Source organism: Bos javanicus, chromosome 29 (genome assembly GCF_032452875.1).
Source record: "Bos javanicus breed banteng chromosome 29, ARS-OSU_banteng_1.0, whole genome shotgun sequence".
In the NCBI taxonomy this organism is placed as follows: domain Eukaryota; kingdom Metazoa; phylum Chordata; class Mammalia; order Artiodactyla; family Bovidae; genus Bos; species Bos javanicus.
The window spans coordinates 6607004-6633507 of record NC_083896.1 but is presented as its reverse complement, the minus strand read 5'-3'; the positions used below and the strand labels follow the sequence as shown (position 1 = coordinate 6633507).

Here is a 26504-nt window from a genome sequence, read left to right as displayed (position 1 = left end):
CTTAAAATCAGATGATATTAAGGAGTTACTGTTCTCTCTGTCTGAGATGTTGTACTACTTCTCTGTTTGTATTTTCAAGTTCTTAATTGTGAACTATCTTCACTGAGATATCACAGGCAATATATGCTATCTGAGAGTTTTAAAACACTCAACAATTTTTTGCTTTTTTTGTGGATAGGACTGAAGAAACAGTACCTAGAGAAAGATGATAGTTAAAGAAGCTTGATGATGGGTATGTGCTAATTCATTATATTATTTTTCCTAACTTGAGTGTATTTAACTATTTGCATCAGTTCAGTTCAGTCACTCAGTCGTGTCCGACTCTGCGACCCCATGGACTGCAGCATGCCAGGCCTCCCTGTCCATTACCAACTCCTGGAGTTTACTCAAGCTCATGTCCATTGAGTCAGTAATGCCATCCAACCATCTCATTCTCTGTCGTCCCCTTCTCCTCCTGCCTTCAATCTTTCCCAACATCAGGGTCTTTTCAAATGAGTCAGTTCTTCGCATCAGGTGGCCAAAGTACTGGAGCTTCAGCTTCAGCATTAGTCCTTCCAATGAACACCCAGGACTGATCTCCTTTAGGATGGACTGGTTGGATCTCCTTGCAGTCCAAGGGACTCTCAGGAGTCTTCTCCAACACCACAGTTCAAAAGTATCAATTCTTCGGCACTCAGCTTTGTTTATGGTCCAACTTTCACATCCATACATGACTACTGGAAAAACCATAGCCTTGACTAGACAGACCTTTGTTGGCAAAATAATGTCTCTGCTTTTTAATATGCATAGTTACATTTATTTTAAAAATGGTAACTACTCAAACTGAACTAATTATGTTACTTATATTCAATAAATGTTAGCTATTGTTAAAATTTAGAAGAGGGGTCTAAAAATGCTGGAAAAGAAGGTTCAAGTCATCATCAAATAAAGAAGCAAAGGCAAGTGGTCAGAGTGAAGGAAACTATCAAAGTTGGCTAGGCCACAACTTGTGAGTAGCTGAATTACCAGTGCAAACACCAGAAAAGAGAGGACAGTTGTTTGTGGCTAGACTAAACTTAAACACTCAAATTCAATATGTCTAAAATTGAAACCATCTTCAATTCACAAAATACATTTTACCCTCTACAAACCAGAAACCTAGAAGTCAACACCTGATCCTCTTTCTCTTCACCTCTCATGCCTCTTGAATTCATCACTTGTGTGTGTCTTAAATTCCTTCCCTTCTTTTTATCACAGGGATCATCACTCTGGTCCAAGCCACATAATTTATTGTCTGGGTTACTCCAATAATCTCCAAGGAATTATTTCTACATTTACTCTTGCTTCCACCCTACATCTGTTTTCATGTCAGCAGCTTGAGTTTTATGTTTAAATATTTTAAACATGCACATGATTACATCAAAACTCTGCTTCAAATTCTTCAAGTACTATGACCCCATCCACACATACCTTCTATACATACATCACATCTCTTTGGGGGTTATAGCCACTTTAACTGCTTAGGATCCTTGAACATGCCATACTTTTTCCAAGTTGGAACTTCTGCATATTGTGTTTCCTTGGTCTAGAAAGCTTACACTCCTATTATTCTCTTCACCAAACAGACTTCTACTAATCTTTCAGATGTCTATTGAAATATGCTGTGCTGTGCTGTTCTTGGTCTGTCAGTCATGTCCAACTCTTTGTGACCCTATGGACTGCAACCCTCCAGGCTCCTTCATTCTTGGGATTCTTCAGGCAAGAATGCTGGAGTAGGCTGCCATTCCCTTCTCCAATAAATATTATTAAAATTACTAAAATTAAGATATTATTTTAATAGGCTATATGTTTCATGAGGGTAGAAACCTCTCATATGAGAAACCAAACCTTTCATTGTGCTTCCCATAGTATCCCTTCCTCACAGTATGCCTGATAATTGATGCTCCATAAATAATTGCAGAATATTTACAGAGGCCCTAATTCTGACTAATATAGTCTCACATTAGCTAAGGTGTTAACTCATACAATAATCTCCCAGGATAGGACAGAATACTTTCAAATTCTGTAAACTGGAGACACTTAGTAAATGTATATCTAGAGTTCAAGGAGGAACCAATCTAGATGGGGTTTGACAAAAACTTTGCACTTTTTAAAAATTGAAATATAGTTGATTTATGATGTTGTGTTAGTTTCAGGCACATAGCAAAGTGATTCAGATATAGATATATATATAGATATATATATATATATCTATATATATATAATTTTCGGATTCTTTTCCCTTATAAGTAATAACAAAATATTATTTTCTCTGTACTATACAACAGATCCTTGTTGTCTGTTTCTTGTATAGTAATGTGTATATGTTAATCCCAAGCTCCTAATTTATCTCTCCACCTCTTTTCCCCTTTGGTAATCATCTCTTTGTTTTCTATGTCTGTGAGTTTATTTCTGTTTTTTTTAATGTAAGCTCACTTGTATAATTTTTTTATTTTTAGATTCTACATATAAATGATATGAAATGATATTTGTCTTTCTCTGACCAACCTAGATAGCATATTCAAAAGCAGAGACATTACTTTGCCAACAAAGGTTCGTCTAGTCAAGGCTATGGTTTTTCCTGTGGTCATGTATGGATGTGAGAGTTGGACTGTGAAGAAGGCTGAGTGCCAAAGAATTGATGCTTTTGAACTGTGGTGTTGGAGAAGACTCTTGAGAGTCCCTTGGACTGCAAGGAGATCCAACCAGTCCATTCTGAAGGAGATCAGCCCTGGGATTTCTTTGGAAGGAATGATGCTAAAGCTGAAACTCCAGTACTTTGGCCACCTCATGCGAAGAGTTGACTCATTTGGAAAGACTCTGATGCTGGGAGGGACTGGGGGCAGGAGGAGAAGGGGACGACAGAGGATGAGATGGCTGGATGGCATCACTGACTCAATGGACGTGAGTCTGAGTGAACTCCGGGAGTTGGTGATGGACAGGGAGGCCTGGCGTGCTGCGATTCATGGGGTCTCAAAGAGTCGGACACGACTGAGCGACTGATCTGATCTGATCTGATCTGACTTAGTATGACAATCTCTAGGTCCATGCACGTTGCTGCAAAAGCCATTATTTCATTCTCTTTTATGATTGAGTAATAGTCCATTGTATATATGAAGCACTTCTTCTTTATCCATTTATCTGTTAATCGATTTTTATATTGCTCCCATGTCTTGGCTATAGTAAATTGTGCTGCAATGAACACAGGGGTACATGCATCTTTTCAAATTATGATTTTCTGTTAATATATGCCCAGGAGTGGACTTGCTAAATCATATAGTAGCTCTATTTTCAGTTTTTAAAGCAACCTACATGCTGTTCTCCATAGTGACTGTACCAATAGACATTTCTCCAAAGAATTTTGTATTAGCAATAAGACTGTTTTACAAATAGGCCAGAGGAGATAATGTCCTATATTTGAGACTAATAAAGAAGTCTACCAATTTAAGGTTATCAGTTTTGCAAATGAAATTAAGAGGACAAAGTACATCAGGAATTCCTCTGAGCATGCTCTGAAGAGTATGAAAAAGAGACTTGGGAGAATAGACACAGAAGTCCAGTGGTATGATGGAGGCTTTCTCAGTTATTCACTGGGAAGCCTGATGCAGGGGTGGTGGGGAGGGGATATAAAGCAAAATTTCTAATTAAATTGAACATGAAAAGTTAAGTTCTGTCTGTAAGTAGATGGAATAGAATTATAAAAGGCCACATATGCTTGCTTATAGAAGCAAGACTTCCAGGGACAAGAAGCCTTGTGTTAGTCTCTCTGTGGCTCTGAAAGCAAAAAGAAAAAAGATTAAGCCTCCTTGTGGAGATCATGTGATGACTTTCTGATCCAGCCAGAGGCAGCATTTCCATGGAAACTTCTCTTCTCTTCCTCTCGTGCACACACTGCTTCCTTCCACCTAAAACGGCTACTTGAGTCTCAAGAGAGTTGTAGGGCGGCCTCAATATTTTTTCTAAATAGCGAGAGAAACTCAAGCAGAATGGGAAGAGAACAGAAAGGCTGACATTCCAGCATCACATGTAGCGATGACCTTCTCTGCATCCCTGCTGCTTTTTCAGTTTTCACCTTCTTGCCTTGTTCTGCAAGTTCAAGGGGCCACTAGCTTTAAGTATGGAACAGGATAAGGAAAAAAAGCCTCACAGGGACAACTTTGACTTGACTGCTCTTATCTTCTAGCTCTTCAACTCACTTTAGTTCAAACCACTTAGTTTTTAAGCCCCTCCATGGATTGGGTCCCTGGTGCCTCAGATGGTAAAGACCACCTGCAATGTGGGAGACCTGGGTTCGATCCCTGGGTTGGGAAGATCCCCTAGAGGAGGGCATAGCAACCCACTCCAGTATTCTTGCTTGGAGAATCCCCATGGACAGAGGAGCCTGGCGGTCTACAGTCCCTGGGGTCACAAAGAGTCAGACATGACTGAGCAACTAAGCAGAGCACAGCACATGGATTGGGCCCAGGTTTAATTCCTATGGCGTGGGTGCATACATGAAGCTCATGCTCCTACTCAGCAGATGAAAAATACAGCTCTCATCTCTCTACAGTTTCCCCTGCCTGAAGTATTGTCTCCATTCTCATTTGTCTTTCCAACTTACGCCTATCCTTTAAAGCTTGACTCAGAGACTACTTCTATTAAAAAACTCTTGCATTATTATTTCAAACTATTCAATCTTTTCTATATCCTCAGTTCTCAAAGATGTCTCTCCATTAAAAGTCTGATGTTTTGATTTTCTTTATTATTATTATTATTATTTTTACTTTTCAATATTGTATTGGTTTTGCCATACATCGACACACTACTCATTTAAAAACTAGTGTAGTGGTAAAATGATATTTCTATCCATGCATTTCAGTTTATCTAGCTCACTGTACTGGAGAAGGCAATGGAACCCCACTCCAGTACTCTTGCCTGGAAAATCCCATGGATGGAGGAGCCTGGTGGGCTGCAGTCCATGGGGTCGCTAAGAGTCAGACACGACTGAGCGACTTCACTTTCACTTCTCACTTTCATGCATTGGAGAAGGAAATGGCAACCCACTCCAGTGTTCTTGCCTGGAGAATCCCAGGGACGGGGGAGCCTGGTGAGCTACCGTCTATGGGGTCGCACAGAGTCGGACACGACTGAAGCGACTTAGCAGCAGCAGCAGCAGCAGATCACTATACACAGAGAGACAAAAAAATCTTGAAAGAATTTGCATGATCAATAAAAATTTGTTGAATAAAGTATCAGACCTTATTCGCTCACTCACTGCAATGAGAACTCCTTTGCAAGACCAAATTGCAAACAAAACTTCAAATGAATTACTGATTTCTAGAACTTATGGGTGAAACAAGGTGGTGAAAGCATTAAAATAAGAAAAGTACAAACTATTATGTATATAATACTATATATAAATAAGCAGAAATACATATTGTGCAGTACAGGCAATATAGCCGATATTTTATAATAACTTTAGTATAACACTAAAATATTGAATCACTATGTTGTATACCTGAAACTAATAAAATATTGACAACCACCTACACTTCAATAAAAAAGTTTCCTTTCTAATGTGTGCTGTGTTTTCAATTGCCCAGTCGTGTCTGTCTCTTTGTGAGCCCATGGACTATAGCCCACCAGCTCCTCTGTCCAAGGGATTTTCCAGGCAAGAATACTGGAATGGGTTGCCATTTCCTCCTCCAGATGATCTTCCCAAGCCAAGGATTGAACCTATGTCTCTTGATTCTTCTGCATTGGCAGACAGATTCTTTACCACTGAGCCACCTGGGAAGATTTCTTTCAAATATTCGCCAGAAAATGTTTCCAAAGTAAAGCTGACGACCCAGCTATCAAAGTGACATATCCTTAGCAATATTCAGAAAATGAGCAATTAGACAGCAAGCAGCAACTGGCATCAAGATAATCTGGAAGTGTATCAGAAAAAGTTTTAATCTTCTGATACTTTGTATAAAATAAATAAGCTTCAAATATAAGACGTAATCTCCAGGCTCTGAAAAACGTCTCTTCCTGCAAAGCCAAATCCTACCAATGCCTTGGCCTATTTATTATTTAGGGTCTTCGAGAAACAAACCATCTTACGTCCAAAATCTCTAACAGTACCTGAATTGTCTTATAAAGAGGCTCTATTCCTGGCATGCCTTCTTATTTTCAAACTGAAATATCACTAGTTATATAGTCAATTAACTGGGTTTATGTAGATCAGATGGTATTATTAGTATTATTCTAACCATAATACTTAAACTATTAATGGTGAATAGTGTTTCTGACTTTAACATAGGCCTATCCCACTGATGGGATATATGCCAACTCCAGAGAAAAGTTAGTCATGTGGTTTTCAGAAGATGAAAGCTTAGATAAAGGCTGAGAGGGTTTAATGCGGGAGGTGGGAGTGGTATTATATAGATCTTAGCCAAAACATGTGATAGTCACTGAGTGGGGAGCTGGAAAGGGAAGAGTGTGGCTCCATTAACCAGCTCAGGCAGACCCTGTGAGGACCGGAGGAAGAATGCTCCTGGCTGCCCTGTACTGCCTACTGTGGAGTTTCCGAACCTCCGCTGGCCACTTCCCTCGAGCCTGTGCCTCCTCCAAGAGCCTGACGGAGAAGGAGTGCTGCCCGCCCTGGGCGGGCGATGGGAGCCCCTGTGGCCGGCTCTCAGGCAGGGGCTCCTGCCAGGACGTCATTCTGTCCACGGCACCACTCGGACCTCAGTTCCCCTTCACGGGGGTGGATGACCGCGAGTCTTGGCCCTCCATCTTTTATAACAGAACCTGCCAGTGCTTTGGCAACTTCATGGGATTCAATTGCGGAAGTTGTAAGTTTGGATTTAGGGGACCCCGCTGCACAGAAAGGAGACTTTTGGTGAGAAGAAACATCTTTGATTTGAGTGTCCCAGAGAAGAACAAATTTCTTGCCTATCTCACTTTGGCAAAACATACCACCAGCCCAGACTACGTCATCCCCACGGGCACCTATGGCCAAATGAATCATGGAACAACACCCCTGTTTAATGACGTCAGTGTTTACGACCTCTTTGTCTGGATGCATTATTATGTGTCAAGGGACACGCTGCTTGGGGACTCTGAAGTCTGGAGAGACATTGATTTTGCTCATGAAGCCCCAGGTTTCCTGCCTTGGCATAGACTCTTCCTGCTGCTGTGGGAACAGGAAATCCAGAAGCTGACCGGGGATGAGAACTTCACGATTCCATACTGGGACTGGAGAGATGCAGAAAACTGTGACGTTTGCACAGATGAGTACATGGGAGGGCGCAACCCTGCAAACCCTAATCTACTCAGCCCAGCATCCTTCTTCTCCTCTTGGCAGGTAAGGTGTGCAGGACATACAGTATCAAAGCTTAAAAGAACCTTAGCCACCACTTCTTCTGGCAGGTCTTCAGAAACCTCCTTTTCCGTCTGTTATTCTCCTGCCAAGCCTAGAAAATGTCCCCTGTCAAAAGCTCTCAACATACTTTATAATTTTCCTTTATAGCACACTTCACAATTGCAGTTCCATAGAGATTTGTGCGGTTCTTTGTCCAAAATCCTGTACTTGGGTCCTAAAATCTAATGAATAAAAAGTACCTGGTTCATCACTCTATCTCCTAGCACATAATACGATGCCAGGCAAATTGTAAGAGCTCATGAAGTATTTGTTGAACCAATGGATGAATGAGTATTTAGATGATTAAGTAAAAAAAATGATTTAGGTCAATATTTCTGAAATTTTATTCCCAATAAAATTCAGTGTATAAATTGAAAATACAAATCTCTGGCCATATCCCAGGATCCCTATTGATAAGAATATTCAAAGGAGGGTCCTGGGAAGACATCATTTACTAAATGTCTATAGTGATTATTACCATTAGGAATTTAGGGGAATATTACTTAGATTAAATCTTCTTTTAAAAAAATATGAATACTCAGGCTTAAACAGGTAAACAATGAAAATAGCTAATATTCATTGATCGATTAGCAAGTGTGAGGCCCTATTCTGAGTGGTTTTGTGCATTAATTCATTTAATAATCTTACTAACCTTCCCCATGTTAAAGATTTAAAAAAAAACAACAACTGAGGTTTAGAGATATTATGTAACTTGTACAGGATATCAAAGCTAGTAAGTAGCAGAGACAAAATTTGTTCTCAGGCAGCCTGGTTGCACAACCACACTATACTATTTCCAAGGACCTATCTGTGATGATATCTTTAGCCAAAGGATCTGACCCATCCTGACTCACTTTTTAAAATAGGATGCAGAAGAAATAAGCATTTTCCCTAAACCTGTGTAAACTTTTGAGGTATAGGATAAGAGATCGCTATTTTGAAATTTAATTTCTATTTTTCCTATTCTGATTTTTTTCACTTGGATTAGGGGCAAAAGGTAACAAAAGAAATGTGCTTTTAATTATTTATTATTTTAAAACTATAAGGTAGAAGGAATGCTTGTCTGCCTGTGTTCCAACCATTTCTAACACAGCACTTTTGACTAGCCATGCTTTATGGAAATAAGCTCAATATTTAAATAAGATGGGAAGAATCTTGCCTTCTCACCTGAACTCTGCAATTTTGAAATGTGAACTGCTTCCCAAACATTCCCCCTCCCCCATCCCCACCCCCCAAACCCCACACTAAGTTACTACAACTTCCAAATGGACCTATTGAAACTCATTGAAAATGGCCACTGTAATATCTGGTGTCACTAATGTCAGCTATTTACCAAAAGCAAGGAGTGTATTTGTGCAGGAAAGGCTGGAAAAAATGTGCTTCAAAAAAATCTATTTCAATAAGCCTTCAGACCTCCTACCTTAATCTATATAGTGCAAAACTCATCTAACTCTCACATCCTCTGTTACTGCTTAAAATACTGTTAAGCTTGAACATGGGATTTTTCAGTTAGTTATAATGCTTTCCTTAACTGTAAAGCTTGTCTTGACCTAGAAAAACTGATGGATTATCTAAATTACCAAAAAGTTACAACATCCACACTGAAGCTTCATAGACAAATACTAATTGGTATTTAATTACATGTATTTGTGTGTGTGTGCTCAGTTGTGTACAACTCTTTGTGACCCCACAGGCTGTAGCTTGCCAGCATCCTCTGTCCATGAAATTTTTGAGGCAAAAATACTGGAGTGGGTTGTCATTTCCTCCTTCAGGAGATCTTTCTGACCCAGGGATTGAACCCATGTCTCCTGCATCTCCTATATTGGGTGGCAGATTCTTTACCACTGAGCCACTGGCTCACTGGCTTCCCACTGGCTACCTGGGAAGCCACTTAATTACATGAGAAGTACCAAATTATGTTAACTTTTTCTATTCATTTATTGATTACTGAGTGGAATTTTTCTCTTTTTTCTTTATGATTATATTCAATTTTACTTCTAAACAGTTTTTTGTGTGTCTAGTATGTAAACACTAGGTTAAAATAGTTGCAGCATTAGATTTAATATCATTCTATGATTAAACCACTGTGGAGTAACTGGTATTAAAAATAAAATTAGGAAATACAGGGGACAAAGACCACTGAAGAAAAGTGAGCAAACAATACTTTAAGGAAGGTGGAATGAGTGAACATTTATGCCCACCTGCTGTGAGCAGTGTTGCTACCTGTGGTTACAGTCAAACTCAGTTCTAGTTGGCTGTTTCCATTCCTTTGCACATTTCTGGTTAAAGTCCTTTAAAAATGAAGATCAGTTATTTATATCGATTTAATGCAATTAAATCATGCAACTGACCTAACTCCGAGAGATAGGGAAGGACAGGGAAGCCTAGCATGCTACAGCCCATGGGGTCGCAAAGAGTGGGACATGACTCTGCAACGGAACAACAACAACAATGCAGCCATTCTCAGTATCTTCTAAATCACTCAAGAACTTAAAAACTTTTATGTGCTCCACCATCTACCTTCTGCCAGAAAATCATATTCAGGAGGTCCACTGTGAAGTTCAAGCATCTGTATTTTTAAAACCTTCTACTGTAATTCTAATGCAGAGCCAGCCCTAAGAATGACTGATTTAATTAATATGGAAATTGTTTTGGTATCTTTTTCACTTTACAGACTTAGGTTCTATAATAAACATATCACTAATTGAAATGCTTTTGCCTGAATCGAACACTCAAATAAAAAACTAGACTGTGTGAGATGGTGAGACTAAATAGCTTCCACACTTGGTGAATTCATTAATATCTTCCTAAGTAGTTATACTCAGCCCCTTTGGTAAAAAAAAAAAAAAATACCTTCTGCTTTTTCTTGATTTAAAATATCTTTTACTTCACACACAAAAAATGGAGTTTTCAGAAATTCACTGAATTTATTAACTCTTAGCTGAGAGACCACAATTGGTCTGTAGTGTTGTACCTACATTTTGTAAAACATAGTGAGGCCCCCAAAGGTAAAATACTTTGCCTAAGGTGACACAGCTGAGGACGGAAAAAACCAGTGCCTTTGACTCCAGTGCTATTTCAAGTCAACCATGCAGTTTCCTATTTATAAAGGGCCATTTAGGCTGAGAAAGGATCAAACGAGCCGCTAATTCATGGATGTAAATTCTGACTTGTAGTCGCTTTAACTCTCTTAAAGTTCAGTTACACAACTGCGGCAGATATTCTGAAGTAGTCCCTTTCATTCACTTTATAGTGAAAATATTCCATTAGGTGTTTATTTATTCACAGCCCTTATTCAGGTAGAATTGACCTTCACCCTTGTGTACTATCATTACACTTTGTACAGATTTTATAACATACTAACTATAATTCTTCAGGTTTTCAGACCTGTCTTTATCTAACAGACTGCCAACTGTTCCAATGTAGAAACCATTTCTAATTTATTTTTATATCCACAGAACCCAGGGACATAATATATACATAGAATGGGCTTTATCAGTATATGCTAAATTGAACAAAATTGAAAACCATAGAAACATTAGCTCCAGTGCTAACACACATAAAAAACTAAACTCTGTATAGACATAGCTAGATTTCTGGAACCTTAAACCATAACCATAACCTTCACCACTGGATAACCAAGACCAAGAAAACAATGATGCCAAAAATAAGCAGCAACTTATAATCTGGAATAAAACATTTTTGGTAGCTTTCTCTAGGTGTGTGTTTGTGTGTGTGCAAAAAAAGAAAGCACACATAGAGAAGATCAAGCATGTTATAACCCACTGTGAGTTTTAAGTGAGACTAATAATATTTACTGACAAGGTTTATTATTAAATAAAGTAATACATCAAAAAGCATTACTTAATTACTAAATGTTACTTTTTATAGAAAGCTTATTTTCAGTATCATATCTTCTGTATATTTGTTCATTTATTTATTTATTTTTTGGTTTGTTTAATTCTAAGAGCCTTTAAACTAGAAGCATGTTTAAAGTGCTCCTGAATTAAAGCAGTTCACTGATTTTGGAGGTGGGGGGTGCGGCGAACTGTGCTCAACACAATTAGATCCAATGTTATGCAAGCAGCAGATGAGCTAGCTGTAAGAAGAAAAGGTATTTCAAGAAGAGCTGTTATGATGGATCAAAATAAAGAGGAAAAAACATTTCGAGATGATGGACATGAGTGAAGTATGGCCAGGGAATTCACTCATCAGGTGAAAAGCACATCACATGGAAGCAAACAGTAGGAAGAAAAAAAGTTACATTTCAGCAGAGAGTCATGGGTTTTAGGTAACCATGGCAATAGCTCTGTGAAATAACAGCTTCTCTTTTTTTCTTTATGAAAAAGATTCTGTGGAATGTCATATGTTTTACATTCTTTTAGATAAACCTCTAATGCCATAATAGAATTTTTGCTCCTAACGCTTTTAATAACTGGGCTTTTTTTCCTGCTATTTCTTTAAGTTTAAGAGAACACTAAGCTCACCTTCTCCATTAATCCGTTTCTTCTTCTTTTTTTTTTTTTTCATTTGACTTGGGACACTTGATTTTTCTCTACATTATATAAGTCACCTTTGTTGAAACAGAAAAAGAACAAATCCTCACCAGAAGACTTTTGTCACCAGATTCTACCTCTGCCACTTGTCAGATGATATTGGACAAGTTATTTGTAATCTTTGACCTTTGGCTTCTTTTCTCAACAGAAAAAAATGGGGTGCAATTAAGATATATGTGTGCTTTCTGTGCTAATGAAAATACCAAGCTGAATGGAAAGCAGATTAATGAAGTGGAAGGGGATAGTCTTTTGAGCCATAAAAACATGACTTTTGTAACTCACTTAGCTACAAGATCCTGGAAAAGTTACTTAATTATCTGAGACCTTTTCCCCCTGAAAATTAGAATAATATATTTTAAAGCATTATCCTGAAGGGATTCAATGAAAACTGTTAATGTAAAATGACTAGTTTAGTATCTGACATATTCTTTGAATTTTAAGTATGGAATTATTATCACAATATATCCTCATATGATATATTGATGATAGCTATTGTAATAATGATTATTCATCCTGTGTAATAGAGTCAGGGTTAACAATTTGGTGGCCTGCCCAATAGTCTTGTATGCAATAATAATATAATAGCTGTCATTATTAAACACTCTCTACTTGGCATTATATACTAAGTGCTTTACATAGGTAAAATTATTGGATCCTTCATAAAAAGTTGTTATAGTCCCCATTTACAGATGAAAAACCTTGATAGTAGGAGATTATGTAATTTGCTCAGTTTGGAAACCATGTCTGATTGCAATCTCCATGATGATAGCTAGTGCTAATACTTTCTCCTACCCTGCCTCCCCTTTTATATCAAATATAAGAACAATAATTTGAGATTTATTTCAAATTATTTCTGGAACTGGGGTAGATTTACTCCTTGTTACTAAGACATTTAGCCATCTGAACATTTAGTCACTTGGCAGTTGTAATTTAAGTAAAATAGTTTCATTCAAACCTCTCTAATTTAACTGAGTCTACTGCAGGAGTCTTCTAGGCAGTAGGATTTTTTAGATCTTTTAAAAATATCTGGGTATGATTTATTTTTCAAACAGGAATGAAAATGCTTCCATCTATATACATGCTGTGATGGGTAGTTAATTAACACTATAAAGGGATCCAATATATTACATTTAATGCAAAAATTGTTGTTGTTCCATCCCTAAGTTGTATCTGACTATTTGCTACCCCATGGACTGCATGCACCAGGATTCCCTGTCCTTCAGTATCCCCCAAAGTAAAGTAATGTTTCTGCTTTTCAATATGCTGTCTAGGTTTGTCATAGCTTTTCTTCCAAGGAGCAAGTGTCTTTTAACTTCTTGGCTGCAGTCACTGTCTGCAGTGATTTTAGAGCCCAAGAAAATAAAGTCTGTCACTGTTTCCACTGTTTTGCCATGAACTGATGGGACTGGATGCATGGTCTTAGATTTCTGAATGTTGAGTTTTAAGTAAGCTTTTTCACTCTCTTCTTTCACCTTTATCAAGAAGCTCTTTGGTTCACTTTCTGCCATAAGGGTGGTATCATTTGCATATCTGAGGTTATTGATATTTCACATGATGTACTCTGATATAAGTTAAATAAGCAAGATAAAATATACAGCCTTGATGTACTCCTTTCCCAATTTTGAACTAGTGTTATATATATTTAATGCATATTTAAATACGAATAATGTGTTTAAGTATATTTTAAAAATAAACACATGTAAATATGATATATATTAACATTATATTTATTATTTCATATTACAGTTGAAGAAATTGAGACTTAGCAAGCCTAAATAATATATTCATTGACACATTGCTAGTAAGTCGTTGAACCAGAATTGAAGCCCACACCAATGTGAATCTGGAACCTAATTTTTTTTCTAACACACAATCCTTTATTTAGTAAGTGATATCTTTGTGACTGGAAATTAAAAGCTTCTCCAAGTGTCTGTTGTGTAACATAGTAGCAGCCATTCCTGGGGAGCAAGGCTCATTCAGTTCTATTTGATGATGATTTTACTTGATGGCATTTGTGGTCAAGAACCTGCCTGCCCATGCAGGAGACATAAGATGCAGGTGTGATCCCGAGGTTGGGAAGATCCCCTGGAGGAGGGCATGGCAACCCACTCCAATATTCTTGCCTGGAGAAATGGACTAGGAGCCTGGTGGGCTGTAGTCCATGACATTGCAGAGTTGGATATGACTGAAGCGACTGAGCACAACAACATAACTTGATTTTACATTCTTATAGACTGCCAACTCACTGGAGTAGGACACTGATAGGATTACCTTGATTATTCTTAACAGTGATATAAACAGTTAAGCAGGAAGACTCACTTTTAAAGTTTTGTTCCATGTACCTTGCCCTGTTGCCCATAAATTAATCATGATACAGGGCTTTAGATCCTACCAGCCTTTTACACACTTCCACACTCAGTTACCTTATCATTAAAATAGGAATAAAATGATATCAACCTACAAGGTGATTTGTGAATTTTAGAAAGTGTACACAGAGATGCCTTTCCTGTTGAGAGTGAGGACTCAATATATGTTTAACACAAATACATTTTTGAAAATATCTTTTAGGGCCAATGTTGGTACCAATAACAGAACTAGGAAAAAATGGTGTTCAACACATGTTGGTAGTTGAAGAGTCACTGATTCTTCCATTGATATTTTTTTTATTATTCCATCAAATATTTATAGCGTCTCTATTCTAGATTCTGGGGAAGAACAAAATTGAAAAAAAAAAAAGTTATCTTCATGGAGATATTTTAAAAGGACGTGCTACTGACTATCAAGGGAGATTAAAATGAGTCAGGTTTGAGTTTGACAAACAACCTTATTATCTACTCAGTGGACATAGGCCTCTTATGGATTAAGTGCCGTTGTGAATAGTCACAAATGGCAAGGTGAGCTCTCCTATACTTTATGCTTCGGTTTAAGTTTGTTATCTTGCTACCTGTTTAATTGCCCTCATGGAATTTAAGGCATCGATGATTTTAAGTTGAGGAATTAACTTACATACCACTGAGAAAAAAATCTAATTAAATTATAATGTGATATTTTTAATCACTTAGAATTTTTATTTTGTATTTATTGAAAGAACTCCTTTTGACTTGTCAAATATTTTGATCATAGTTTATTCTTCTGCTAGCATATAAGTTAGCACTTCCCTGGTAACTCAGATGGTAAAGAATCCACCTGCAATGCAGGTGACCTCAGTTCGATTCCTGGGTCAGGAAGATCCCTGGAGAAGGGATAGGCTGCCCACTCCAGTATTTTTGGGCTTCCCTGGTGGCTCAGACAGTAAAGAATCCTTCTGCAATGTTGGAGACCTGGGTTCAATCCCTGGATTGGGAAGATACCCTGGAGAAAGGAACAGCTAACCACCCCAGTACTCTGGCCTGGAGAATTCCACGGACAGAGGAGCCTGGCAGGCTACAGCCCATGGGGTCACAAAGAGTCAGAGATGACTGAGTGACTTTCACATATAAACGAAATTGTAAGCAAAACAATTTGGCGAAGTATCTCAAACTTCTTCAGATTTTAGAGTTGGACAATTTTGAATTACTTTTTAAGTCATAGTTGACCTTTTTATTTTTTTTTACAAAATATTGATTTAACCTTGAAGACTAAGTAGAATATCAGATAAACGGTAAGGAATGGATGTGCTTAGGCAGAAACAAAGGCATGGGATGGAGAAGCACAGGTGATGCGCAGAGAAGAGTAGCCAGTCTGACTTGGTCTAATTTGTAAACAAATAGAGATTCAAGATGTATTCTGGAGGTAGAATTGACAAGTTTGGCTGATGATTTCAATGTGAAAAATAAAGGGGAACAAAATACAGATGAGAACAGTCTTTGGCTATAAAATGAAGATTTATGGACTTCTGGTTTAAGTTTCAGGATAGTTGATATGACTAGAAGTATAGGGAGAGGAATACAATTCTTTAACCTTGTTTTAATTTCAAGTTTTTTTCATTTTTTAACTTCTTTTTACATTTAATTTTTATAGTAAAGTGGCTCAGTGGTAAAGAACACACTTGCCAGTGCAGGAGACACAGGTTTGATCCCTGGGTCAGGAAGATCCCATGGAGAAGGAAATGACAACCCACTCTAGTATCCTTTGGTGGGAAATCCCATGGACAGAGGAGCCTGGTGGGCTGAAGTCCATGGGGTCAAAGATTCAAACACAACTTAGCAACTAAACAATAATAACAACATAGTTGATTTACAGTGTTGTGCTAGTTTCAGGTGTACCCCAAAGTGATTCAGTTATATGTGCATATATATCTTTTTTCAGATTTTTCCCCTTATTAGCTATTATGAAGGAGCAATTTTTTTTTTGAAATACTACATTTGACATGCCTGTGAGATAACACTGAAATATGAAGTCAGAGGTGGATATACAGGGTTAGAGCTCAGAAGAGAACTTTTGAACTTGAGATAGGAATTAGAAAGTTCTTATCATGCAGTGGCATGTAAGCCATGAAACTGGTTATTATAGCCAAGGAGGCAGATAGAGGAAGAATTAAAAGAAGAGGGTACAGACCTAAACTCTGGGCCATGGCTAGCTTCACAGGCATATGCCCAGTGAAGATACACAGTGGATGTTTAGCAAATGTTTGTCAAGTTAATTTTCCTAACAAATATTTGACAACAATTATATGAAGTAATTATTATTATTTGTTAGACGAGATCTGTGGAATTTATTTTCTTAAGTGGTAGATGCAAGACTAGAACTGTGGTCTGAACTGTAACTTTCATGGGTTACAGTTACTCTGCAAGCGTCAGAAAGCTGCTTCCTTCAACAATTTAAGACATGAATCTCCTGATGATTAGACTTCCAAATATCCAAAATCCAAACAAGGAATCCCAACCTCCCTACCTTCCCCCTTTTACAAAACTCTTAACACAAAGGCGTTCTGTGCAGATCGTCTGCAGCAGACTGGAGGAGTACAACAGTCGCCAGGCTTTATGCAACGGGACGTCTGAGGGACCATTACTGCGCAATCCTGGAAACCACGACAAAGCCAGGACCCCGAGGCTCCCCTCCTCGGCTGATGTGGAGTTTTGCCTGAGTTTGACCCAGTATGAATCAGGTTCCATGGATAAAGCTGCCAATTTCAGCTTTAGAAATACCCTGGAAGGTAAACGCTTTTTCTTTTTTTTTCACTCATTTAAATTTTCCTTTTTTCTGAATTTATGTTTACAAACTCTTATCCAAAACCCTGGGCCCAGAAGTGTTTGAGAATATGATAATATAAATAAAACCGATCACTCTAGCAGAACGTGGGTGGCACACATATTCCAAAACATGAATAACTCTTCAGCAAATTGTATGACTATACCTACTGTGGCAATAAACAGAAACAATAGGCAGCCTACTGGAGAATAAAGTCAGGTTTCACCACTTTATGGGTGCCAAACAAAACAACACATTGTTAGAACTGTTGTATTTTGGAATCATAGATAGAGGACTGGGGACCTATCATATTTTTCTAACTTTTAGTATTTTTATCTAGTTTAAAATATTCTGAACACAAGCTTCTTTGAGACAAGTCCATGTTCTTAACTATAATAAGGATAAAATCCAGAGGTCAGGTTAAGGTCCCATCCTGTTATCCCTCAAGTTTTCTGTGCTTTATCAGAGATCCCCTCTCATAGCCTCTTCTAAGGCCTACTTACTTCTCCTGCAAAGCTCTCAACCTTGCTTGCACCTTCCCTTAAGTACCTGTTCATCCTTCTCTGCTCAGCGACATCTCAGTCATGAGAACCCATCTCCGCCACTTCAATTTTCACTGTGGAAACAAACCTACAAACAGAGAAAATAGGAACATTCACTCAAGTTACAGATTTAATTTGAGTTCCAGGAAGACAAAGGCTGCCAATTCGTGGCAAGGCAGATACTCAAAATTTACCACTAGATATTTTATCTCTCTGGTACCTTATCGTGGAGATGAAACTTTCTCTTTTCCTATTTCCTCCTTAACCTCCTTAACTTTTCACTTGATTCTCGTCATTGTGGTTTCTGCTGTGTCCTCTAACTTCTGTTGCTGAGCTACGCAGGATAGTTTCATTGTCTCTTTCATTTTCCTGGATTCTTTTAATCCTGAACACCTTAGAGCCTTGCTTTTTCCCAGAAGAATTTAAATAAGAAGAGTATCACACTAAAGAGAACATGGTGCAGCTATTAAAATAAAAATTTTGTTTATTTTCCTTAAATAGTGTTAGTAATTAATGTTTTCCAATAATCACCATGTGCAAGTCACCATACCAAAGATTCTGTGTAGCACTGTCTCAATTCTTACAACCATCCTCTGAGGAAGTAGCATTGTTATTTCCAATTTAAAGAGAGGAAACAAGATCAGAGATATTAAGTACTTTGGCTACCATCCATTTGCTAAGTGGCAGAGCTAAATATCGGAGAGGGCAATGGCACCCCACTCCAGTACTCTTGCCTGGAAAATCCCATGGACAGAGGAGCCTGGTAGGCTGCAGTCCATGGGGTCGCTAGGAGTTGGACACGAGTGAGCAACTTCACTTTCACTTTTCACTTTCATGCATTGGAGAAGGAAATGGCAACCCACTCCAGTGTTCTTGCCTGGAGAATCCCAGGGACAGGGGAGCCTGGTGGGCTGCCGTCTCTGGGGTCGCACAGAGTTGGACATGACTGAAGCGACTTAGCAGCAGCAGCAGCAGCAACAGAGCTAAATATATTCCTGGATTTGCCAAGTGCCAAAATCCAAGAGTCCTTTCTATTGCACTCTGATGACCCTGAGTGAGTTGAACATTTCTTGAAGGCCAAATATCAAGCTGGTCCTACAATAACATAACACGAGAAGGCACTGTATGGTACACAAGAGTCTGAAGCTACAACTAAGAGAAAGGCACACAGACAAGTTGGCAGTCACCGCATGGGACGACTGGGCACACTGTTGGATTTTGTAGGGGTTAATAGCTAGATTCCAGATGTTGACTTAAAGACATTATAAAGCAGGACTTGATTCTTAAGGGAATTACAGTCCATTGCAGGCTCAGTCAGTTCAGTCGCTAAGTTGTGTTTGACTCTCTGCGACCCCATGGACTGCAGCACGCCAGGCCTCCCTGTTCATCACCAACATCCAGAGTTTACTCAGACTCATGTCCATTGAGTCAGTGATGGTGATGAATCCAGCCATCTCATCCTCTGTCATCCCCTTCTCCTCCTGCCTTCAATCTTTTCCAGCATCAGGGTCTTTTCAAATGAGTCAGTTCTTTGCATCAGGTGGCCAAAGTATTGGAATTTCAGCTTCAGCATCAGTCCTTACAAGGAATATTCGGGACTGATTTCATGTAGGATGGACTGGTTGGATCTCCTTGCAGTCCAAGGGACTCTCAAAAGTCTTCTCCAACACCACAGTTCAAAAGCATCAATTCTTTGGCACTCAGCTTTCTTATAGTCCAACTCTCACATCCATACATGACTACTAGAAAAACTACAGCCTTGACAAGACAAAGCTTTCTTGGCAAAGTAATGTCTCTGCTTTTTAATATGCTGTCTAGGTTGGTCATAACTTGTCTTCCAAGGAGCAAGCATCATTTAATTTCATGGCTGCAGTCACCATCTGCAGTGACTTTGGAGCCCAGAAAAATAAAGTCTGTCGCTGTTTCCCCATCTATTTGCCAAGAAGTGATGGGACGAATGCCATGATCTTAGTTTTCTGAATGTTGAGCTTTAAGCCAACATTTTCACTCTCTTCTTTCACTTTCGTCAAGAGGCTCTTTAGTTCTTCTTCACTTTCTACCATAAGGGTGGTGTCGTCTGCATATCTGAGGTTATTGATATTTCTCCTGGAAATCTTGATTTCAGCTTGTGCTTCATCCAGCCCAGCATTTCTCATGATGTACTCTGCATATAAGTAAAATAAGCAGGATGACAATATACAGCCTTGATGTACTCCTTTCCCTATTTGGAACCAGCGAACTAAAATGGACTGGAATGGGTAAATTTAACTCAGATGGCCATTATATCTACTACTTTGGGCAAGAATCCCTTAGAAGAAATGGAGTAGCCATTGTAGTCAACAAAAGATTCTGAAATGCAGTTCAGTTCAGTTCAGTCGCTCAGTCGTGTCCAACTCTTTGAGACCCCATGAACTGCAGCATGCCAGCCCTCCCTGTCCGTCACCAACTCCTAGATCCTACACAAACTCACGTCCATTGAGTGGGTGATGCCACCCAACCATCTCATCCTCTGTCTTCCCCTTCACCTCCTGCTCTCAATCTTTCCCAGCATCAGGGTCTTTTCCAATGAGTCAACTCTTCGCATGAGGTGGCCAAAAGTATTGGAGTTTCAGCTTCAACATCAAACTTTCCAATGAACACTCAGGACTGATCTCCTTTAGGATGGACTGGTTGGATCTCCTTGCAGTCCAAAGGACTCTCAAGAGTCTACTCCAACACAACAGTTCAAAAGCATCAATTCTTTGGTGCTCAGCTTTCTTTATAGTCCAACTCTCGCATCTATACATGACTGCTAGAAAAACCATAGCCTTGACTAGACGAACCTTTGTTGGCAAAGTAATGTCTCTGCTTTTTAATATGCTGTCTAGATTGGTCATAACTTTTCTTCCAAGGAGTAAGCATCTTTTAATTTTATGGCTGCAGTCACCATCTGCAGTGATTTTGGAGCCCAAAAAGGTAAAGTCTGACACTGTTTCCACTGTTTCCCCATCTATTTCCCATGAAGTGATGGGACCAGATGCCATGATCTTTGTTTTCTGAATGTTGAGCTTTAAGCCAACTTTTTCACTCTCCTCTTTTACTTTTGTCAAGAGGCTCTTTAGTCCTTCTTCACTTTCTGCCATATGGGTATTGTCATCTGCATATCTGAGGTTATTGATATTTCTCCAGGCAATCTTGATTTCAGCTTGTGCTTCATCTAGCCCAGCGTTTCTCATGACGTACTCTGCATATAAGTTAAATAAGCAGGGTGACAATATACAGCCTTGACGTACTCCTTCTCCTATTTGGAACCAGTCTATTGTTCCATGTCCAGTCTGAAATGCAGTACTTGGATGCAATCTCAAAAACAACATAATGATCTCTGTTCATTTCCAAGGCAAACCATCTAATATCACAGTAATCCAAATCTATGCCCTGACCAGTAATGCTGAAGAAGCTGAAATTGAATGGTTCTATGAATACCTACAAGACCTTCTAGAACTAACACCCCAAAACAGATGTCCTTTTCACTATAGGGGAGTGGATTTCAAAAGTAGGAAGTCAAGAAATACCTGGAGTAACAGGCAAATTTGGCCTTGGAGTACAGTATGAAGCAGGGCAAAGGCTAACAGAGTTCTGCTAAGAGAACACACAGGTCATAGCAAACACCCTCTTCCAACAACACAAGAGAAGACTCTATACATGGACATCACCAGATGGTCAATACCAAAATCAGATTGATTATATTCTTTACAGCCAAAGATGGAGGAGTTCTATACAGTCAGCAAAAACAAGACCAGGAACTGACTGTGGCACAGACCATGAACTCCTCATTGCCAAATTCAGACTTAAACTGAAGAAAGTCAAGAAAACCACTAGACCATTCAGGTATGACCTAAATCAAATCCCTTACAGTTATACAGTGGAAGTGACAAATAGATTCAAGGAATTAGATCTGAAAGAGTGCCTGAAGATCTATGGACGGAGGTTTGTGACATTTACAGGAGACAGGGATCAAGACGTTTACAGGTTATTCAGACATATTTTCTAACTGTGAGAAAGCACGAATTTTGTTATTTGGGAAATTGGGCTGATCTTAAAAATAAGGTAGGGATCCTCATTTCTCTGGATCTCAAGTCAAAAAAGAAAACTGCTTGAGTCATGTCAACAGAGCCAGTGGCTTTCAAATAAGTTTCTAATGTGCAGAATCAGTAGAGGACATCAGGCTTATTGTAAATAATTTGTTAATACTAATAAGTTATGTTTGTAAATTATTTTTTTCCTATAAAGCATGCTTATGTACACATGCCAGAGTCCAGCTCCAGCAGCCAGGGATTCAGCCTGAAGGGGTGAGCGGTGTCGGCGAGAGAGAAACTGAGGCAGCCTCTCAGTTTTCTTGGACTGCCTGTTTATTTCAAGCTTATGATTCTCTTTTGTACTTTTACAAAAGCATTAGGTCAGAGGTTTGATATTTTTAGTTCCCATGGACCCAGATTTATTTTTCTCCAAAAATCATTGTTGCCCCTCAAAAGGAGTTCCTTCCTCAGCGATTCTCTTATCTACTTTTTCTCATGTGTCCTTGTGAATACACTGTAACTCATGCTAATGTCTGGGCTGCATACCACATTCCTCAGTTTATTTCTTGTCTTTCTAAGTCCTATTTTCCCCTAGTATCCTAAGCTCACCATTTCTTAGAAGGGGCTTCTAGCTAATAATATCTCTAAAGTCCCTAATTTCTATAAGCTATAGTAGAATATGCTAACACTACAGCAATCCTTAAATCTTTAGCTTCTAACTATTTTAATTATTCCGAAGCCCTAAATTCAGCAAACTCCTTTGCCACAAACTTTTCTCACAAATGGGCTTCAGATAGCAATCCCTCCCATGGCCTCAAGCTGTGGCCTATGTGCTCACCCTGGAACGCTTTTTTGTAAAAGTCCTTGAACAAATGTCAGTGATTAACTTTATGAATTATTCTTTGAGCACAGCTGCAGAAGGCTTTATGCCTTCCCATGCTCCTCTCAAAAACAATAAGCACCTTAATATTCTCTTCAGTCAGCTCAGCCGAGGAAAGGGAAAAACAAGTCAGAATCACAAAGCCTAACTCCTTCATTCCAGGTCCGTGCCTACAGAACAAAGGGAGGGGGTTTAGGGCCGTGCCTCTATTTTGTCAGTAATGCCCAATGCGGCTCCCGACATACACACAATCTACTATTCTTTCTTGAGGAGAGAAAAGACATTATAGAACATAATATTAATAAATATTCAATGTGTGTTTGATGATGAAAACATAAATATTATCTAAAACTCTTCCAATTGCACTTAACCCAACACTTAGTTTGTCTATACCGATTGTATGAAGCCTATTTACTGGTAGCAAGATGTCAGAAAACATTGATCTCAGCCACCACCAAGAGCTTTTCCTTACAAGGGACATAGTTATTTATTCTTATCTTTAAACTTTTACTAAGAAATAATGTTAAGCTTACAGAAAAATTACAACAATAAAATCTGTAAAAAACCATACATATGCTTTCTATTCAGATTCACTTACTGTTTACATTTTAAGTTTTTTTTCTTTCTCATTCACACATATACTTTCTACTCAGATTCGCTTACTGTTTACATTTTGTCTTGTTTTTTTTCCCTTCTTATTCTGAACCATCTGAGGATAAACTGCATAGATACATTGTAAGGGTAAAGAATACTTTACCCTTGGATATTTCACGGTATCATTCTCTTATATAAGCACAAAACAGTTAACAACTTCAGTAAATTCCATATAGGTGTAATGCTTTAATCTGCTGTTTATAGTGCAATATTTTTAATTCACTAATAATATCCTTTATATCATTTTTTCTTCTCTGTAACAGGATCTAGTCTAGGGTCAGGTGACATTTAGTTGTTCTGTCTCTTTGAGCTTCTTTTAATCTGAAATATCTTCACAACCTTTTCTTAAATGAGATTCATGATTTTTAGAGAATATAGTCTCCCGATTTTAAATAAAATGTTCCTACTTTTAGTGGGTGGGCCTCCCAGGTGACTCAGTGGTAGAAAACCTACCTGCCAATGCAGGAGACTCTGGAAATGTGGGTTCAGTCCCTGGATCGGGAAGATCCCTTGGAGTAGGAAGTGGCAACCACTCCAGTATTCTTGCCTGGAAAACTCCATGGACAGAGGAGCCTGGTGGTTGTAGTTCATGGAGTTGCAAAGAGTTGGACATGACTGAGCATGCACACAACACATTTTAAATAGAATTTTTAACAGAATGGATCCAGGTAGTATATTCTTAGCCAGAATTTTATAGAAGTGGTTTTGTGTCTTTCTAAGAGAGTATGACAGCTGAAGATACATGGTGAACATGTCTCACTTAGGAGACATTAATTTGATCACCTGCTCTAGGTGTGGCCCAGATTCCCCACTGCACAATAACCGTTCCAGATTTCACCACTGAGCATACCTTTAAGCTGATTCTTGTGACGCTCTGTCTCTGTTTCATGACCTATCATTTTTAGCGTTTTCTTTCTTTTTTTTTCTGGTGCAAAAAAATATTCTACATTCATCTTGTGCCTACACTGCCCAAAGCCTGGAATCAGCCATATCTCCAAGAAACATTGGTTCCTTTCATTGGGGAAGGATAAAGACAAAGATCAAGATCGAGAGACTAGTTTGCTCACTGGAGAGACAGAGTTCATCTCAAAACCAGGATAGGAGCTAAGGATTAGAGGTGTCTTGGACTTCAGAGAGTGCTCAAGTGGGTACAGCTGCCAGGAGGACAAGACTGGAGAAGCTGGAGCACAGTGGAGTTGAACTGTGGGTTTTGATTGAACCTCACAGTTATTGCTGCCTTTTCTTTTTTCTTTTGGGTCTTGTTAGAGGTATGTAATGTACTTCCCATAAAACAGATTCCCACAGTCAGTCCTGGGATGGAGGAACTGCAGCTTTCCTCTTAGATTTAAATGCTAAAGATTGAAGATGTGCGATTTATGAATTGCATGAAAGATACCCAGAAAGCAAAGAAAAATTAGCATGCATTATAAAAGGTAGCCTTCTGATTAGGTGGTCCCTGTGGAGTATGGGCTATGGATTCAGAGAAGAATCTTCTCATGTGCAAATCTCTGATACCCATGGTGTGTTGCATTGCACACTTTATAATAATGTTAATGCAAAATTCATACTGGAGTGTATATTGGAGGATGGGTATGGGTTGGCAGTTTAGCAAAGTAGTTAAAGGCAGTCAAGGTGACTGGGATTTTATTTAAATTCTACCACTTCCTACATCTGTTACCTTGAGTAAGCTATTTAACTTCTCAGGGCCTTAATGTCATCATCTGGAAAATGTAGATAAGAATAATAACTTACAGGGTTCATGTAAGGATTTAATAATATAATACATGTAAGGAACATATAAGATTTCTTCAATAAATGGCAGCTATTATTATGTTAAACTGGAATTAGTTTTTGACAACTTGGTTATCAGTCATTAATTTTTCTGACAATTAGCTTAGAAGCAAAGTATAGACTGAGTCCTGAGAAAACAGATTATGATGTGCGAGGTATAGAGAAAAACATAGGGAGGAGCAAGGACAGAAAAGAAAATTTCTTGAGATTGACTCAGGGAAGGAGCATTTCTGGAGATAAAAGCTATTGCTTTTCAGGGTGAATTCCCAGAATCAAGGAGGAAAGAGCAAAAGCAGTTTCTGTTACTTAAAATAGAAGAAGGTGCAGGAACAAGGAACAACTCTAATTGAATGGTATGTTTCAGCTTCAAGCACATTGCAGCATAGAACCATGGGACTTATAGTTCAAAGACTCTTCTCAACATATTCATTTCAACATCTCGCATTTTGCTGACACGTCCACTCTAATGGTATGTCTATGTGACCATTTAAGGATACAGATCAACCTATCTCATTAGGGAAAAAAAAGGAAGTTCTTTAGGTTAAGATGAAATCTAATTGCATTCAACTGGTACTATGGAAAATTATGAAAGTTCAAAGACATACAAAGATGACTCTTACACACTTTCTGACCTTGAGAAGCTCACCGTCTAGTGAGAAAACATCACACAAATCCACAAGGAAAACACAATATGATGGTCAATATAAAATGAGATAGGAACCCAGAGCTAAACCAGAACTATCTCCCAAGCTGGTGAAACTGGAACTGACAGTTGAAATATCAGTAATTTCTCACCAAGAAAAGAAGGGAAGGAAAAGCATTTCTAGTAGAGGGAACAACTTATGCAGTGAAATAGAAGTATGAAAACATAAGTGTAGATAAAACAAAAGGATAAAATATATATGGCTAGAATAGTGTCTATAGTGAAAGTGAAATTAACTCAGTCATATCCAACTATTTGCAAAACCATGGACTATACAGTCCATGGAATTCTCCAGGCCAGAATACCGGAGTGGGTAGCCTTTCCCTTCTCCAGGGGATCTTCCCAACCCAGGGACTGAAGCCAGATCACCCACGTTGCAGGTGGATTCTTTACCAGCTGAGCCATAACGGAAGCCCAAGGATACTTGAGTGGGTAGCTTATCCCTTTTCAGTGGATCTTCCCGAACCTGGAATCGAACTGGGGTCTCCTGCATTGCAGATGGATTCTTTATCAACTGAGCTATGAAGGAAGCCCATGTTTATAGTGAGAAATAGCAAAGACATATAGAAAGCAGATCAGAGAAAAAGCAAGGGAATTCCAAAAAAAATCTACTTCTGCTTCATTGACTATGCTAAAGCCCTTGACTGGATCACAAAATCTATGGAATCTTCTTAATGAGATGGGAATACCAGGCCACATTACCTGTTTCCTGAGAAACCTGTATGCAGGACAAGAAGCAACAGTTAGAA

At 38.7% G+C, this 26504-nt stretch overlaps 1 protein-coding gene and 1 long non-coding RNA gene across 3 annotated transcripts in view; one reads left to right on the top strand and one right to left on the bottom strand.

The window, feature by feature from the left end:
• Positions 1–26504, bottom strand: part of LOC133241021 (uncharacterized) — a 120159-nt gene that overhangs the window by 85078 nt on the left and 8577 nt on the right. For both annotated transcript variants that reach the window (XR_009734480.1, XR_009734481.1), the window contains exon 2: positions 17680–17760. This is a non-coding gene — a long non-coding RNA (uncharacterized LOC133241021). The remainder of the gene's footprint in view (positions 1–17679; positions 17761–26504) is intronic.
• The window catches only part of TYR (tyrosinase), a 110498-nt gene continuing 90386 nt past the window's right edge, over positions 6393–26504 (top strand). The window contains exons 1-2 of the mRNA XM_061406015.1: positions 6393–7348; positions 16879–17095. Of these exons, the coding sequence (XP_061261999.1) occupies positions 6530–7348; positions 16879–17095 (1036 nt within the window). The 5' untranslated portion in view covers positions 6393–6529. The remainder of the gene's footprint in view (positions 7349–16878; positions 17096–26504) is intronic.